Source organism: Eleutherodactylus coqui, chromosome 3 (genome assembly GCF_035609145.1).
Source record: "Eleutherodactylus coqui strain aEleCoq1 chromosome 3, aEleCoq1.hap1, whole genome shotgun sequence".
Classification (NCBI taxonomy): Eukaryota; Metazoa; Chordata; class Amphibia; order Anura; family Eleutherodactylidae; genus Eleutherodactylus; species Eleutherodactylus coqui.
In genome coordinates this window covers 63,084,979-63,101,483 of record NC_089839.1, presented here as the reverse complement: position 1 = coordinate 63,101,483, position 16,505 = coordinate 63,084,979, and the positions used below count along the sequence as shown (strand labels likewise).

The 16,505-nt window shown below is 43.3% G+C and overlaps 1 protein-coding gene across 1 annotated transcript in view; it reads right to left on the bottom strand.

Moving 5' to 3' along the window:
• Positions 1-16,505, bottom strand: part of TMX4 (thioredoxin related transmembrane protein 4) — a 64,058-nt gene that overhangs the window by 24,778 nt on the left and 22,775 nt on the right. Inside the window, exons 3-5 of the mRNA XM_066595664.1 lie at positions 12,547-12,592; positions 10,188-10,316; positions 5,967-6,012 (exon numbers count right to left, since the gene is read on the bottom strand). Of these exons, the coding sequence (XP_066451761.1) occupies positions 5,967-6,012; positions 10,188-10,316; positions 12,547-12,592 (221 nt within the window). The remainder of the gene's footprint in view (positions 1-5,966; positions 6,013-10,187; positions 10,317-12,546; positions 12,593-16,505) is intronic.

Here is a 16,505-nt window from a genome sequence, read left to right as displayed (position 1 = left end):
AATTCAAATTAAATCTAAGGCTCCAAAACCAGAACAGAGAGATGGAGAATTTGAACAGAGGGAAACTGCTAGTGTGAATGAGCCCTGCCATGCAGACTTTGATGAAGATTTCATCTCATATGAAAAAGGTGAAACGCGTAGTGAACACCCACAACATATATCGGCATGCTGTGGATTAAAAAAAATGCACTGCAGGTTAATTGATGCTGTGGATTTTTTCCCCCCACAGCGGGTGAATGATCCTTCTTGAAAGCTCATCCACATTGCTTGGATGTGAAATGCTGCGGGTTTTCCACAGCCAATGCTGCTGTGTCAAATGCAAAGCATTTCCGCTATGGGCCAACATTCCCTGAAAGACTTCATGCTTGAAGTCAACTGAGTTACTGTATATCTCTGTTTCTATTGTTGGTAGAGTTATAGAGTATACTTTAAAGTCCTGCAAATTGGGTAGATCATCAATAGTTGATCGCCGAGGATCCACCACTCCGCTAATCATGACCTATCCTAAGGATGGGTCATCAATACGATTTGCCCAGAAAACCCCTTTAAATTCTGTAATATTCCATTTTAAATTATATGAGTTTCATTCGCAGGATGGAGATCTGATGTTGAATTATTGACCGCACTACCCATAATACTACTTGCTAGTCTGTGTCTCTCCAGTTTGCTGTAGATGTGTGTAAATAATTACTCAATCTGTTTTCCCTCCGGGTCACCATGTGTTGTAGAAAGTGATAAACAGCTCAATAATACTGGAACCACATTACAGCATGACATGGTGAAGCTGAATAACACTGCCTTATTACAATATGGAGCTCAACACAGAGATCGCGTTAAATGATGGTAGTCAATGGCAAAAATGGCAATTCCCAAATAGAAGGAATGAAGAGTTGTGCTATTTTGCTTGGGAAAACTCAAGAGGGCAAAACAGACCCCATTATAGTCTACGGGGTGCATGCAGTGCCGTGCGATGCAGTCATAGGACAGATCTATTTGGGAAGGGATTCCATGTTGCCTGATCCAATAAAACAGAATTGAAGAACGGAAACCTGAACACACGCGAGTGTGGTGTTCGCTCCCAGTGCCCCTTGCTGCTGTCCATCTTCTAAACCAGTGCTTGTATAGAAGTTCATTCACATAATGCAGGAGGTCATACAAGGAGTTGTAGCAGGCAATTTCTGGAAACTAATGAGCATGTGTCTTTTGGTCCGATGTCAGAACGGTCCGGTAGTGCCAGACCCTTCTGATTGCTTCCATAATGATTAGTTACAGTGCTAAAGTGTTATAACATTAATACCAGCAACCCGACCAGGAAGTACTTCACCTTCCTGCGTGGCTCCATGTTCAGAAGCCATTGAGTATCACGGGCTCTGACTTCTGACCAGGGACGTAACTAAAGGCTTAGGGGCCCTGATGCAAAAGGTGAGCTGGGGCCCCCCCTCTATCTGTATCTATACCCGTACCCATACCTAAACCATGCTGCACAGAGGCATAACTTGAAGCTTCTGGGCCCCAATGAAAAACCTGTAACAGGCCCCCCAACTATACTGCTTTATTCATCGTACTAGGCTCCCTATATGGAGAAGAGAGGCCTTATGGGCCCCCTAAGGCTCCTGGGCCCAGGTGCAACTGCACCCCCTGCACCCTCTATAGTTATGCCCCTGCCTCTGACACTTCCTCCCAGCATTTGCACTGCGTGTACAGGAAGTGCAGTAACGCACACGCTGGGAGGAAGTGTCAGAGATCAGAGGCTGTGATACTCTGGGGCGCCCAAACAGGAGCTACACAGGGAAGGTAAAATACGTCCCAGTGGGGGTGGCTGTCCAACCGGAGGTATTGGGGGCACTGTTACTACTGGGGGTCACTATTACTTCTGTGACCAGTGGGGGGGGGGGGGCGGGGGTGCACTATTACTACTGAGACTATTGAGGGCCATTATTACTACTGGGGGCCACTACTTAATCTTGGGGCACCATTACCACTGAGGCCCACTATTACTACTGGGACTTCTGGGGGACAGTTTCACTACCTGGAACCTACAATTGCGGCTGGGAACCACAACTGCGATTGGTGCCACTGCAGCTGTTGACGTCCACTTGAAACTAAACCCTCCACTTCTTTAGCCCACCAGGGAAGTTTTAATTAGTATGAACTATTTGTATCCTATTTTCTATTGTCTAAAGCCCGGTGTGTTTTATAGTCCAAATAAAATAGATTATAATAGAATAGTCCCTAGAAAATAGGACAAGTACAAATTGTAGTGTCAAATAGGTTTTTTTTCACTAAAGGCCTTATGCACATGGGCGGATTTGAAATGCGGAATCTGCAGCGGGCGTACGCCTCTGGATTCGACAGCAAATACAGCCCATAGCATGCTACGAAAAAGTGATTCTTCATGCACACAAGCAGAAATCAACTGCGGTTTCCACTTGTAGATGAAAAATTGCAGCATGTTCCATTTTTGTGTGGGTTCCACGTGAACGGCTTCCATTTAAGACAATGGAAGATGTCCGATCCTTGGCCCTTCTGCAATTGACATTGCAGAAAGGTTGCCGATTCCGGGTCATTCCTAGGTGATGATGCGGGAAAAGCAGTACAGAGAAGTCGGAGAATGACAGGTACACAGGGTTGCCGTCCGCAGATTATCGTGCGGGATTACGCAGCCAGAATACGGATGTGCCGTTTGCATGTACCCAAAAAAACACAACAAAAAAAACAAAACAAAAAGGTGGTTTGGACGGTTGGAGAGTCACAATGAAAGCACTGAAGGATCTAAGAGGCCAAAACTGTCTGGGTAAAGTGGCTTTTTTACATCTGTGAAGCTTCAGCTACAGCACTGCCATTTTCAGAGAACAACAGTAGGTGGCGCCAATCCGTAAAGCAGAAAATTAGATTTACTTCTGTAAACATCAGATACATTACAGTAATAAGTGTAAGTGTAGCCAAGCTTGAAAGACACGAGTAGACAGCCCTTCCGTCACGGCTCTCCGGAAAAAAAATAGCAGAAATGTTGCAGTATTTCATGTAGCAAAAGGACCGAAACCATGACAAATAGCGGACAGAACCCATTATAGCCATCGGGTGCCGCCACACCTCTTTTTTCCACCTCAGTCAATGACTTTTCATGGGGATGGCATTACAGCCTATGGGTGATGGCTGCCACCATTAGACATCCATTTAACTCATGCATCACTCATGAGCCGTCATGGGGTCTGTTTAATAAACGTAACGAAAAGTATGCTTTTATTAAAAAATTGGCTCCTAGGGATAAAAAAGCATGGTCTACTATATAATTCAATACGTTTTTCAGTTTATTAATGTAAACTGCCCAAATGGATCCCAAAAGGACGTGTAGCCCTATGGACATGTTTAGGGTGTACAGCAGGAGTATTCCCGACGCACACGCTAAACAAAAAACATGTTCACCGCACATATACAGGAATACCAGGAGTATCCCGGCAGGAGCATGTGTGAGCGCCACTAATGGATACGTCAGGAGGGTGTTCTGAGAGGAAATCAGAACTCCAGGGGGCGCCATAACAAGCTAGTAACAGCAATACCTACACACAGGGGCAAATTCTAAGAAGGATTCCAATTGAAAATAATTACGGCGGTAGATTTACGAATACCATCTAGTAGTACGACAGTGCGAGCTTAGCGTTATAGGTCGTATGTCAAAAAATATAAAACTTTGGTTTATTGCACCATGGTGGCCAATCTAGTGAACTGCACCAACTGCAATAGGTCAACAGACCAATGAGAAACCGTCAAATTCCCTCTCTTTCTATAGGACGAATCAAGATGACGGGGGCAAAATGAAAATGTTTTTTGTCTCTCCTGAAAAGTTTGATAGATTTGACATACAACCTATTGCAGTTACCACAATGTTAGACTAGACAGTCTTTAAAATGCGCCAGATTATCAAAGAGACTCTGGTGGATGATAAATCTGATTAGTCTTTAAACCGTCTAGTCTGAAGGCCCTTTTACACGGAACGATTAACGTTCTGATCCATCAAAATGCCGCGCTATTGCAGGGTTTTGAGCGGTAATCATCCCGTGTAAAAACATGCAGAAACCGAATGACTGGATGAGAAACGTCCAGTTGTTCAGTTTTAAGCTACTTAAAAACTGAACAACACATCATTCAGTGTAAACAGCAGCTGTTCAGTACTGAGCGGTTGCTGCTCACAGTGAATGGAGAGGGGTGGGGGAGGAGTGAAATCTCCTCCAGTTGCCCCGCCTCTCTGCTGGCCACGCTGTCAGTGATACTCGCTCCTGTGTAACAGGATGGGAGCAAGGATATACGGGGACGAATGTCAGGCATCATATGCCCAACACTCGTTCCCTTGAAATGGGCTTTAACTGTATACTAATATACTATTAGTTGGCTTAGTGAACAACAAAAAGTGCACTGAAATTTGGCGCAAATGTTTTCACATAGTGACACGTTTAGGCCAAGCCTTACTCTTCACAAAGCCATGTCCCTTTATCAAACATGTGGTAGAGAGTCCGGAAAGTGTCAAAATCCCCGTGATAAGTGTGGTGCACACCATGTAAGGCGGTTTTATGACATTTGTGACACACAACTATTGCATTTTGTATAGTACCCGCTCCACTAAGTTTTGTAAAACTTCGCTAGGACGAGTGCCGATCAACACTACCTGGCCTTCACAAGGGCCGATTCACATGGTATATGTTCGTTCCCCACGCTGTTTCATTATTGTCGGCAGCACATTCTTTATTCTCATGGGTAGATATGCTGTCCAACACGATGAGTTTTTCAGCTGTGCAAAAGTTGTAATCAACTAATGACTGGGCGTTTGCTAATTAGTAATTAGCATTAGTAATATAGTACATAAGGCTGAAAACAAACAAAAAACCACATGTACACAAACAGTTGAGGCTTTTATCCTGCAATGTTGATCCAAAGCAGCAGTTTCCAAGGTGTGCTCCGCAAGCGACAGTCAGGTTTCCGTGGTGGCAAACCTAAGGCACGCGTGCCGGAGAGGGCATGCGCACCATCAGCTGCTCACCAGTGTAGTGATTACCAGCCCTGGTGCTGCAGTTCCTTGCCGATAATCACGCTGTGACGCTGATCCCGATGTACACTCTGACATCAGTGTGCAGCCGGAATCCTCCTCCCCTGAGTCCTCTCCTCCTTAGTTCCAAAGGCGAGGACAAGGGAGGAAACGTTCCAGTTCACACACGGACGTCAGTGTGCACCTGGGATCAGCGCCGAGAAGAGGAGGAGTGGAACTGACTACAAGGAGAAGGTAAGTATATGGGTTGGGAGGCTATTATTACAGTGAGGTTAATATTACTGTGGGGGTTTAATACTACCGGGGCCCAAATAGGGGTTGCTATTACTACCAAGGGCCGCCAATTTACGAGGTCACTATTACTATGTGCGGTAGATTTACTGTGGAATTTACAGTAGCTGTTATCAGCGAAGAGGATGACATCAGTGAATGGCTGTGATTGGCTCATCAAGCACCAGCTGTGCTTGGTTGAGCCGCGGCGTCCCTGAGCCAATCACAGTATTCCCTTCCTGAAGGCGGGGTATTCAATCCACATTACCGAGAAGAGAATGGGGTTTCAACGTGGAAGTCTGCCGGAGAGCCTGGAGAGCCGCGTGAGGGACAGGGAAGCCGCCTGCGAGGACAAGTGGGCCGCCGGCGAAGCTAGAAGCAGCCAACAAAACTGGAGGCGAAATCCTGGCTAGAAAAATCGGTGAAACTGGAAGCCGGCAAAAGAAGAAGTCAACAAAAGTAGAGGTTTGACTGTATATTAAAAGTAATACTGACCCCGGTGGTACCCCACTAGTAACAGTAACCCAATGAGACCTCCTTCCTGATCACTGTGCACAGTATGTGTCCGTTTTGAATGTATTGCAATAACCCCAACGTATATCTGTTCTTCCATTGCAAATGTAATATTCTCTTATAGATGAAGAGAAGGTCTTACCCGGATCCACCCTGATAAGTGAAACAGACCGGCCATCCCAGACATCCTAGAAAGAACAGAGCGCAGCATTACAGAGTTCACATATGCAATCAATAGTCACAAATTTAACATCAGCATTGCTTGTCTCGATCAGCTAGACAGGGTGGCTAATGTGAGCGGGAGAGACAAACGGAGATTTATAGACCGAGAGAAACATCAGCAATACAAGAACATTAGTGCCATTTGCTATTGGAAACACACAAGCTTCTCAGATAGAATATTTGACAGCACTGGACTTAAAGGGAAACTTAGTCCAATTTGATAGGTTATCGGTGCACATCGCGTCTGACCTTGGACCATCACAATTACATTTTAGGTCTAATCAAAGTATTCTTATGGAAAGCGGACATATTTTCCGTAATCTCTTACGGAGATTCTAAACAAAAGGTGCTTAATCTGAATAGGATCATGTCAAGATTCTACTAACAGTAAAGGCCTATTTAGACACAACAATTATCGCTCAAAATTCACTCAAAGCCATCTTTTGGGCGATAACCGTTGCGTCTAAATGCACGGACATTGTGCAGTTTTCATGCATGATTCTTTCCTCGCTCAATTATAGTTTTCTAGAATTAAGCAATGAACTCCTATCAGCGGTGCAAGCTGTTATCACAGTCGGCAGCGCTGATAAGATTCTTTCAGCTCATGTCCCGCTGGTAGTTCACAGCAGGACGCAAGCTGTAAGCGTGGAGAACAATGCAGCTGTTTGCTTATGCAAAACAGCTGCGTTATTCTCGAAGTAAACGCGGCGATGTCCCACTCCACCTGCATAACTTTTTCGTAGCCAATTAGCTACTACAGGCTATGCAAAGAGGATCGCTCAAAATTGTCACTCAAACTGTCGTTTGAGCGATCATCTTTCAGTGTAAATGGGGCTTAATCTAAGTGGTGTCAAAGGGGTCTGATCTTCCTAAGGCCTTTCATTCATCCCAAACAGGTGTCAATTTTTTTTAGATATTTGAATTCAAAAGGAACTGTACACAGTGGAATTCTAAAAAAAAAGTTCCAAAATTCTTCTTTTACGAAGAATTTAAGTATTTACTAAGACAGGATAGTAGTAAGATGCTGAGCAGGGTTACTACTTTAAATACACCTACCTTGGCGCATGGTTGTATGAAAGAGATGACCCTTTTTTTTTTCAAGAGATGGTCTATTAAAGGGGTCGTCCAGGTATAAAGGTATGACAGCCTATCCTCAGGATAGGCCACCAACAGACTGGCAGTGTCCATTACCTGGGACCCCCACAGATCAGCTGTTCACCGGGCAGATGCACTTGTGTACTGAGCTGGGCACAGAAAGTTTAGTTCTTACTGCAGTGGCCAGACATGGTAATGCAGGCACAGCTCACCCTGAAATGAATGCATATTTTGCCTGCAATACCATGCTTGACCACTGCAGTATAAACAGAGCTGTCTGCTTCCTGCAGAAGTGCACTGGCCTGGCAAACAGCTAATCGGTGGAGGTCCCTGATGGCAGACCCCTGACCATCTATTAATGAAAACCTATCCTAAGCATATGAATGTCATGGAAGAGATCCCACTATAAAGGAGTCCACCGTTTTAGTGAACTTCAGCTATTCTTGCATTCATCTGATATAATGTTATATTCTCTATGCAGCAGTTGCTGAAAATGAATTGTCTGGCTGGCAGTGGCTTTCCCTGGCAACATCAGCTGCCAGTTTCTGATGAGGCAACCCCAATAATGCGTCTCCACTGTGATCTGTACTTTTTCAGACAGAAGAAAGAAAAAGGCAATGATAAAAGTGTATATTGTGTAGTTGGCAGTTTTACCAAAAAAGCCCCCGCTATACTTCCTACACCCTTCTATTCTCTACCTTACAGTTCAGAGTGATCAAGGATTTGGCTAATGTCTCCATATACATTAATGTGGACGTTACCTAAGACAAGCCATGTTAACTCCTTAGTGACCAAGCCGTTTTGCTTTTCTCCATTTTTGTTTTTTGCTCCCCCTTTAAAAAAAAAATAAAAAAAAAATCATAACTCCTTTATTTATCCATCAACATAGCTGTACGAGGGCTTGTTTTTCGCAGGACGAGTTGTGTTTTTCAATGGTACTATTTAATGTACCATATAATGTACTGAAAAACTTTTAAAAAATTTAAAACGTTTGCGATGGTATCATTTTGGAATACATACGACTGAGCTTTTTATTGCATTCTTTCTTGGAGAGGGGGTGACCAAAAAAGCGCATTTCTGGCGGGTTTTTTTTTTTTGGCCGATGTTCACCGTGCGGGGTAAATAATGCGTTACTTTGATAGATGGACTTTTACGGACTCGGCGATACCAAATATGTATTTTGGTTTTATTATTTAGATTATTGTATTGTAAATATGGCAAAAGGGTTGTTTTTTTATAACTTTTATTAGTTTTTTTTTTATAATTAGTAAAAAAAACTTTATTAGTTTTATTTTTACTTTTCTTTTTTTTTAGTCCCCTTAGGGAACCACAACTTGCAATGCTTTGATCACTTCTGCAGTATGATGTAATGCTCTAGCATTACATCATACTGCAGTCTGACAGGCAGTCTATCAAGCCACCCCACGGGGATAAGCATTAATAAGCATTCTGCCATGACAGCCTTGGGGTCCTGCAGGAGGGGCCCGGCTGCCATGACACCCACACGGCTTCCTGCGATCTCATCGCAGGGTGCCGTACGAGACCCTCGAACATCGGTTTGGTGATTTAAATGCCACTGTCAGAATTGGAATCGGAGCTGTTGCCTGCAGGTGTCAGCTGTAAGAAACAGCCGCCGGCTGCGGGTGTTTGGAGGGAGATAGTTGCGTGTGTATGGAGGGAGATATATGGACTCCCTCCATATACGTCTTGCAACGGCAAGACGTAAAAACATTACAGGGCGGTCACTAAGGGGTTAAGAAAGTTCAGTAAATAGGCTACAGTAACTTCAGGCATCTTCCATGTGTTTGGAACAGGATGCAGTTGGCACTCGGCGCTCTTGCAGACATTTCCTACAATTATGATCAGCAGGACTTTAATTTTATTTGAAAAATTGATTGTAATCTTCAGACAAAAGAAAAACACGACAGAAAGAATGAAAACCTGAGTTATATTTAGGAACCAGACAGAAAGTTGGGTCAACTACAAGCAGTTTGTCAGATGCAAGTGAACTGCACCTCCAAAAAGGAAAAATGGTTAAAAAAAGCAACTTTGTAGAAAGTTTAATAAAACAAACATTGCTGATCTTGTAAGCCTAAAAGGGAATCCATCAGCTCCTATGAGCTCCATAAAGTAAGGTTATGGGCTCGGGATGCGCTGGATCAGGAGATAGTCCTCTGCTCCATAGGCACATGCTCGTAATGAGAGGACTAGTCACCCGTGAGCCCATAATTTAGATATTGTAGTTCTTTTCTCAGGTGGTAACAAATATACTTAGGGCAGCAATAGGTTTACTTTAAGGCAAGCTTTAAATGGGTAGTCCAGGTCTAAACTATTGCTGACCTATCCTCAGGATACAGTAGGCCATCACTAATCCTCAGGAACCCTGGCAATTAGCTGTCATCAGACCCGTTGCCAGGGTGGAAGGAGCTGGAATCTGACAGCTCTGTTTATATGAAAGTGGCCCAGGCTTGTAATGCAGGCATACCTCCCATTTAGTTCAATATGAGATGTACCTGTATTAACAACCTTGGCTGATACAACATGTACAGAGCTGTCAGCTATCTACACACTGGCAGCGGATAGCTGGGGGTCATGACTGGCAGACCCATGCCGAAAAACTATTGATGACCTATCTTGAGGACAGGAGAAGATGTAACACTCCCTATGTATATTCCGTCTGAGTGCCCCAGTAAAGATGCAAGAATCATGAAGACTTATTGACCAACTTCAGAAGTGCATAGATTGAAAAGGCAACATTTCGGGGTTAAAGCCCTTTCTCAAGTCAGCGAATGGAAAAGGAACCAGAACTCAAGGGCTCTTCTGAAGTGATCTTGCCTCGAGTCCCAGTCCTTCCAATTACTGGCTTGAGAAAGAGCCTTGAGACCAAAACGTTGCCTTTTCAATCTGTGCACTTCTGAAGCTAGTCAATAAATCTTCAAGATTATTGTATCTTTAGTGGAATGTCTGCTATATTCTATGTTCTCTTCTGAGGATAAGTCATCTGTAGTTTAGATGCAGACACCCCTTTAATATATTTTAGTCTTACAAGATAGATGAAGGTGCTTTCCATCCTGCTACTGGCTCTATAACTTTCCATTTAGTTTCTGCAATGAACGTGTGAAGGTCTTCTGCCATCCTGGAACCATGATAACGCCGGAACACACCATCCATGACACTAGGAGACAAAAATTACATTTGTTGAAATTATTTTTTCCTGTGTTTTTACGTATCATCCTACCTCTGAAGTACATCAATTGCTACCTTCACTGTTGGTACACTATCCTACCAAAAGTAATAGGACATCCGAGCAAGAATCATAAGCAGTATTTATTTCCATGTTAATACTTAGTGGGGCCTCTTTTGACTCTAATGATATCGGATACTCTGATACACTTCAGCTGGTATTTCCCTCCATTCATCCTGCAAATGTCTGGTGAGTTCTCTCAAAGAAGATGGACTGTTCATATTGCCTGATAAGACTTTCCAGTTCATTTGAAAGATGTTCAGTAGGGTTCAGGTTGGGACTCTGTGCAGCCAGTCCAATCATGGAACATCCATATCCTCAAGCAAACATAAAATAGAGTTCAATTTGTGACAAGATGCGTTGTACTGTTGGAAGTATTGCTGACCATTCCCAGAGTATTACCACCTTGTCGGCAGCATATTATTGTCTAGAATGTCAAGGGACACCTTCGTGTTCATGGTTCTTATCACTACATCCAACGGACGGAGACCATGCCATGTAAAACATCCCCTGACCATAACAGGACCTCTGCCGTACTTAACCATTGGCACAATACACAGGCAGAATGCATCCCCAGACATTCTCCACACCCGGGTACATCATCTGATTTGAAGAGAGAAGTTCTGTCCAATGACGATGCTCCTTTCACCATTGTAGACTGTTTGGTGCATCTTCTTTAAGAGAACTCGCCAAATGTTTTCAGGATGAATGCAGGGAAATACCAGCTGAAGTGTATCAGATTTTAGTAAAAAGGCATGCCACAGAGAACATCTGCTGTCATTAGGGCCAAAGGAGGCTCCACTAAGTATTAACATATGTATCTAAAAAATACTTTAGATTCATGCTCAGGTGTCCAATTACTTATGGTCGGATGGTGTATGTAAGGGTTACCGATAATAGGATAATAACTCTTGTCCATATACCCTCTTGGGGCATATGACCATTAAAGAAGGAACAGAGCCATATAGCTGCTTTATATTAGCGACATCCAGTCAGTGCTATAGCTGCACAGAACCCCAGTCGTTCATGTATTACACAGCCAGTTTATGGGGCTCATAGGAGCGGACAGTGTTTACAAGGGTTGTACCAGACTAGACTCATCATCTAGCCACAGGATTGGTGATAAAGGTCTGATCAGTGGGGTCTCAACCGTCAGACCTCTATCGATCTCAAAAACAGCAGGCCCCGGTATTCCCCTCTCCTCAGTGTATCCCCAGCAATGAGGGGGAGCTTAAATGGTGTGACGGATAAGAGGGGGATATAGGACACCTGTTCTGACTCTGGGTTTCTGCTGCAGACTTGCAGTTTAACAAGCTGCAGAATCTGTATATGGATTATCTCCATTCAATGGGCCTTATAAGTGTGCGGCTACAGTGGTGTGTTACTTTCACTTCCACGAGACGTATGTATACAGTGCAGATTCCCAAATGGTGGGAAGTGGATTATACATAGTCGTCTCCAGGATTTCTCCTGTGCTTCATCTATACTTTGGAATTCGCTACTTTAACACATCAGACTCTCCACTTGGGAAGAGTTCAAAGAGAACCCAAAACTTTTCAGACAAGCCAGCCTACAGTAATCCTACCGCTAACACAACAGAAACACCTTATACCCTCACCTACATCCTCCTTCCCCTGTACACTGTAAACCCTCACGGGCAGGGTCCTCTCTCCCTCCATATCAATTTATTAGGGTGCTTTCACATTTGCGTTGGAACCTCTAGCTGAAGGGTTGTGATGCAGGTTTGGGCAGCAGGGGGGAAAATGGACAGACCCCATTATAGTCAATGTTATCCATCTGGTCCGGAGACAGGGCTGTTCGGTCGCGGGGATTTCCCTTCCCTTTCCCTGAACACAGCAAAAAAGCGGAACGCCAAGTGCAAATGTGAAACCACCATTAGTCATATATTAGATGTCTATAGTTCTTGTCATATATATACAATGCATTAGTATAATATAATGAAACCCCATAATTCATTCTATCTATCTATCTATCTATCTATCTATCTATCTATCTATCTATCTATCTATCTATCTATCTATCTATCTATCTATCTATCTAGCATGTGAGCATGCACTAAAAGGAGAAAAAATGTCTTCCAGACTCCAAATACTGGGTACATTTCTGCAATTCTATCAAGGATGATATTACATGCACTTACTGGTATATTGTTGGAAGAGTTGTGACAAAGAAACGACCGCTCAGTCCTAAAAAAAGGAAAAATAATATTTAATAGAAAAGGCTGAGAAAAAAAATCATATATTTTAGTCAGTTATGAGATAATCCACCTCAATCTTTACATAGGTTTCCCTAGAGAAAAGTATTTATCATCTATCTGCAGGATAGATGATAAACGTACAAACCCTGGGACCTCCACTAATCACTGGGTCTCGAATCCTCGTTGCTCCTCACAGTGCTGGATTGTGGGAGCAGGGGAGTATAAAAAAAATACATCACCCGGCTATCAGCACTATAACTTAGTTTCTGGTGCAGTGGGGACGTGACCGGTTTCCTTTAAGGGTATGTTTATACACAGCGGAAATGCTGAGGATCTTCCACTTTGAAAAATAGGTGTCAAGATTTGCAGCATTGGTGCGGTTTTTAAGTAGGAATCAGCTGCATATCAGCAACCGATTTCAGCATCTAGAGTGCGCGCCTCAGAATACTTCGCCCTGGCAGCGCCGACTGTCACCCGTCAGTTGCTAGTGGCCGGGCTGGGAGTTACTGTGCATGCACTCCACAGATCCCGGCCACCCAGCGTTGCACTTGGAGTTTCTAGAAGTGTGCAAGCTCTGGCCACCTCCGCTCCATAGTCAAGGTGGTCGGTTCCCCTAGCAAAGAGAAGTAAACAACTTTAAAGAATATATAGGTTTTCAAGAAAACGGGGCATTTCGGAAGAAGACATGCCATTGGCGAGTGCTCCAGTTTCCTATTTGCAGTACATTGGTATGGGGGGTCCCGAATTGGGAATACTGCTTTAAGCACTCCGTGAATGAATTAAGGTGGCAGGATTTGGCAGAGATTAGTCTTGTAAGAAGTGGGACTGATAACTCCAGACATTTACTGCAACCTGAGATTTCCTGGATTATAAAATTGGATGCGGTTCAGCCTAAGGGACTGAATGAAGCCGGTAGTTTCAAGGTAACTTCGTGACTGTAAACTTTTGAATGAGACTAGTATTTATTATAGAACATGTATTTAATTTCTTAATTGTTTCCAGTAATAATGTGGTTTGTAAGTTTTTATAAGTGTATTATGCAGGCTATTAATTAAAAGCATATAAAGCCGTTGGCGTGACCCACGTCTTCACGCTTGAGGAGGCGTCTCCGTGAAACGCTGCATGCCGAGCCTCAGAGGCTGAGCTAGACTTCAGCTTGCAGTAGATCTCTGTAGGATACTTTGGTTACACACAAAGGATGGGACAAGGTCCTATTAAGGAACTACTGAAAAGTAGCGAAATTCTTTTTTTTTTCTTAACAATTAACAAACATAAAACATAGAATGACAATTATAACTAACAAATAAACAACAAATAAAGCGTAAACATCCAGATACAACCACATGGTAATCATAGACCCCCGTGGGGTGAATACTGCGTGGTGTACATGGTCACCATCCTCAAATATACATACACAAATCATCTCTATTGCAAACTTCCTTGGGTGTTCCACTTAAACCGGCAGGCCAACCATTCCAGTCCTCATAAGAGGGCCGAAATAATGCCCGCCGGGCCCTGCCAGACACCAATCAGCCATAGAAAAGTGTCTTTATAAAACTAACAAAGAAACAAAAAAACAAGAAGAGAAAGAAAACAAAAAGGGGAAAAGAAAAAAGAAGAAAAGAAAAAAAAAAAAAGAAGAGGAAAAAAAAGGAAGGGAGGGAAAAGAAGAAAGAAAGGGAAGGAAGGGGGGGGGGGGGATAAAAGTCTCCAGCCTTGCTACCAACCTCATACTCTAATTATTCTACTTGACTCTGTATCCTCTCGCCTCTCTAATGACCTAACCCTTGTAGCTTCTCCTATGTTGGCACAACTCCACCCATGAGCCACCCACCGCACCTCTAGGACTAGCGCAATCTTTTCCAGACCTCCCACGTTGCATTATGTCAGCCAATTAATTTCGTCCTTGGCTCAGAGTTCCTCCATATAACAACGAAATTCTTATCGCTGTTGGGGCAAACCATGTGATGTCTGGTTCAAACAACTGCTTGTCATTACTATTACCCAAGAAAGGGAGTCTTAGAAGCAGACAGGGGGGTTAACCACTGGGAATTAAGTTGTCAGGTGCACCTATGGTATAGCTTGGGCCAGTGACTGATCCACTGAGGCTAGTGAATGGCTACAGGTATCTGGAAGTAAACAGATGTCATTTGGACTAGAGTGCAGGGGACTTTAAAAGGATGAATATAGGTCACTTTGGTTTTTTTTTAACCCTTACAGCATTCTAACATAATTATTTCCGGTGGACAACCCCTTTAACCCTTTCCAATCCAATTTGTATCCTGGTTTTCCTAGGGAGCTTACTCTTTTTCTGCTGTTATACAACAGCGCTATATGCTGGCTAAAGCCAGTACTGCATGAGGTGACACATTAGATAGGCTCCGACAGCAGAGAGCCTGGCAATATACAGTAAGAGAACCCCGACGGACGTCTTCCAACATCAGAGCTGTACAGCCTTAAATCATAATGTCTTCAGAGGTCAGACAGTGGATTGGAAAGGGTTAAACTAGAGTGTGAAATGTGAATATAGCTCCCACAATAACTGGATTCCCACTGATATGAGCGGTTTAGGTATCCCTCATCGACCTGTATAGTCGATGTATGCTCTGCCATTAGTGGCTGACCATATTAGAGGCAATGGGGGACAGGAACACCCATACAGTAGGGGTTCGCTCAGTTTGACTTCTAGTGATCGAATATTTAACATGAACGGGTTCGTGGTTTTTAATTGGAAACCCCTATAAAAGGAAAATTGAAGCTCTAATAGAAAAATGGAGATCCAACCGCTGTCAGTCGAGCATATCTTAGCTCTGTATTTGCAGACTGTAATATGGAGCTAATGTAAAAGATAATTTATCTATTCACAAGGCCATACTTTTCAATGCTGTTTTTTCCAATACGCAGTATGACCTATTTTGTCCATTTTTGCTTCCATATTGGTAATAGTTTCTGCTGGATACAAAACCAATGTGGAGGCAAATATAGATCAAACGCTGATGACAAACAGTTGTAATGTCATTTATAATACGTCTGTAATAAGCATCCGGACTTGTGACAATACGCTCGTCTAAAACTGGCCTAAGATATATTAAAAAGGTGTTCTCAGGGTTTTTAACATTGATGGCCTATCCTTAGTAGATACAGCTCCGTGCATCTATGTAGTAAATGTTCGGCTGTTCATTTGAGTAGCAGCTGCTTTGGGTGGGTTCAAAAGATAGACCAGTTGGGACACTAATAATTTATGATAGCGAGTTTCAAAGTCTCCTTCAATAAGCTCAGCCATGGATTAACAGATTTCTCAATGACTGCTGGTCATGGTGTAACATCTGCCTGTTCCTGGATCCCCCATGAGCAGCTGGAGAGATGTCATGGATCAGAACTTCATAAGAAAGTGGTGTTAGTAGAGCAAAAATAGTTGTAGTATGAATTATCTGGGGAATCCTGGAAAAAAATAGCTGTTGGCTGAACAGTTATCTGTGGATCACGTTGAAAATAGTGGAATCCGCCATCAAATATCTCATCTATATAGCTCGCCTGTGGAATGGCTGTAGATCTCCATAGGGCTACCCATGCTGCCTACCGAGAGACATCAAACCCCGTCCATATGGTGGCTTCTCCTTCTGGCTCATACAGGGGGACCAAAGTGGTCACAAATGCACAAAAATGTTTGTAAACGGCAACAAGATTTTTCATCTTGTTGCCATTTGTTTGCGATTGGCCTCGTCACCTGCTAAATGGCCCGCACCCTGACATGTATGCTGCCCACTAGAAGCAGAAGAGGCCAAATCTACATTGCTTCTGGGTCCTTGGACTTCTTCTCAGCACAGGCTGACAAAATAAATGGCATACTCATGGATAAGGGCAGGAGAAGTAAAAGATGAACAGTTTATCTATGCACATTG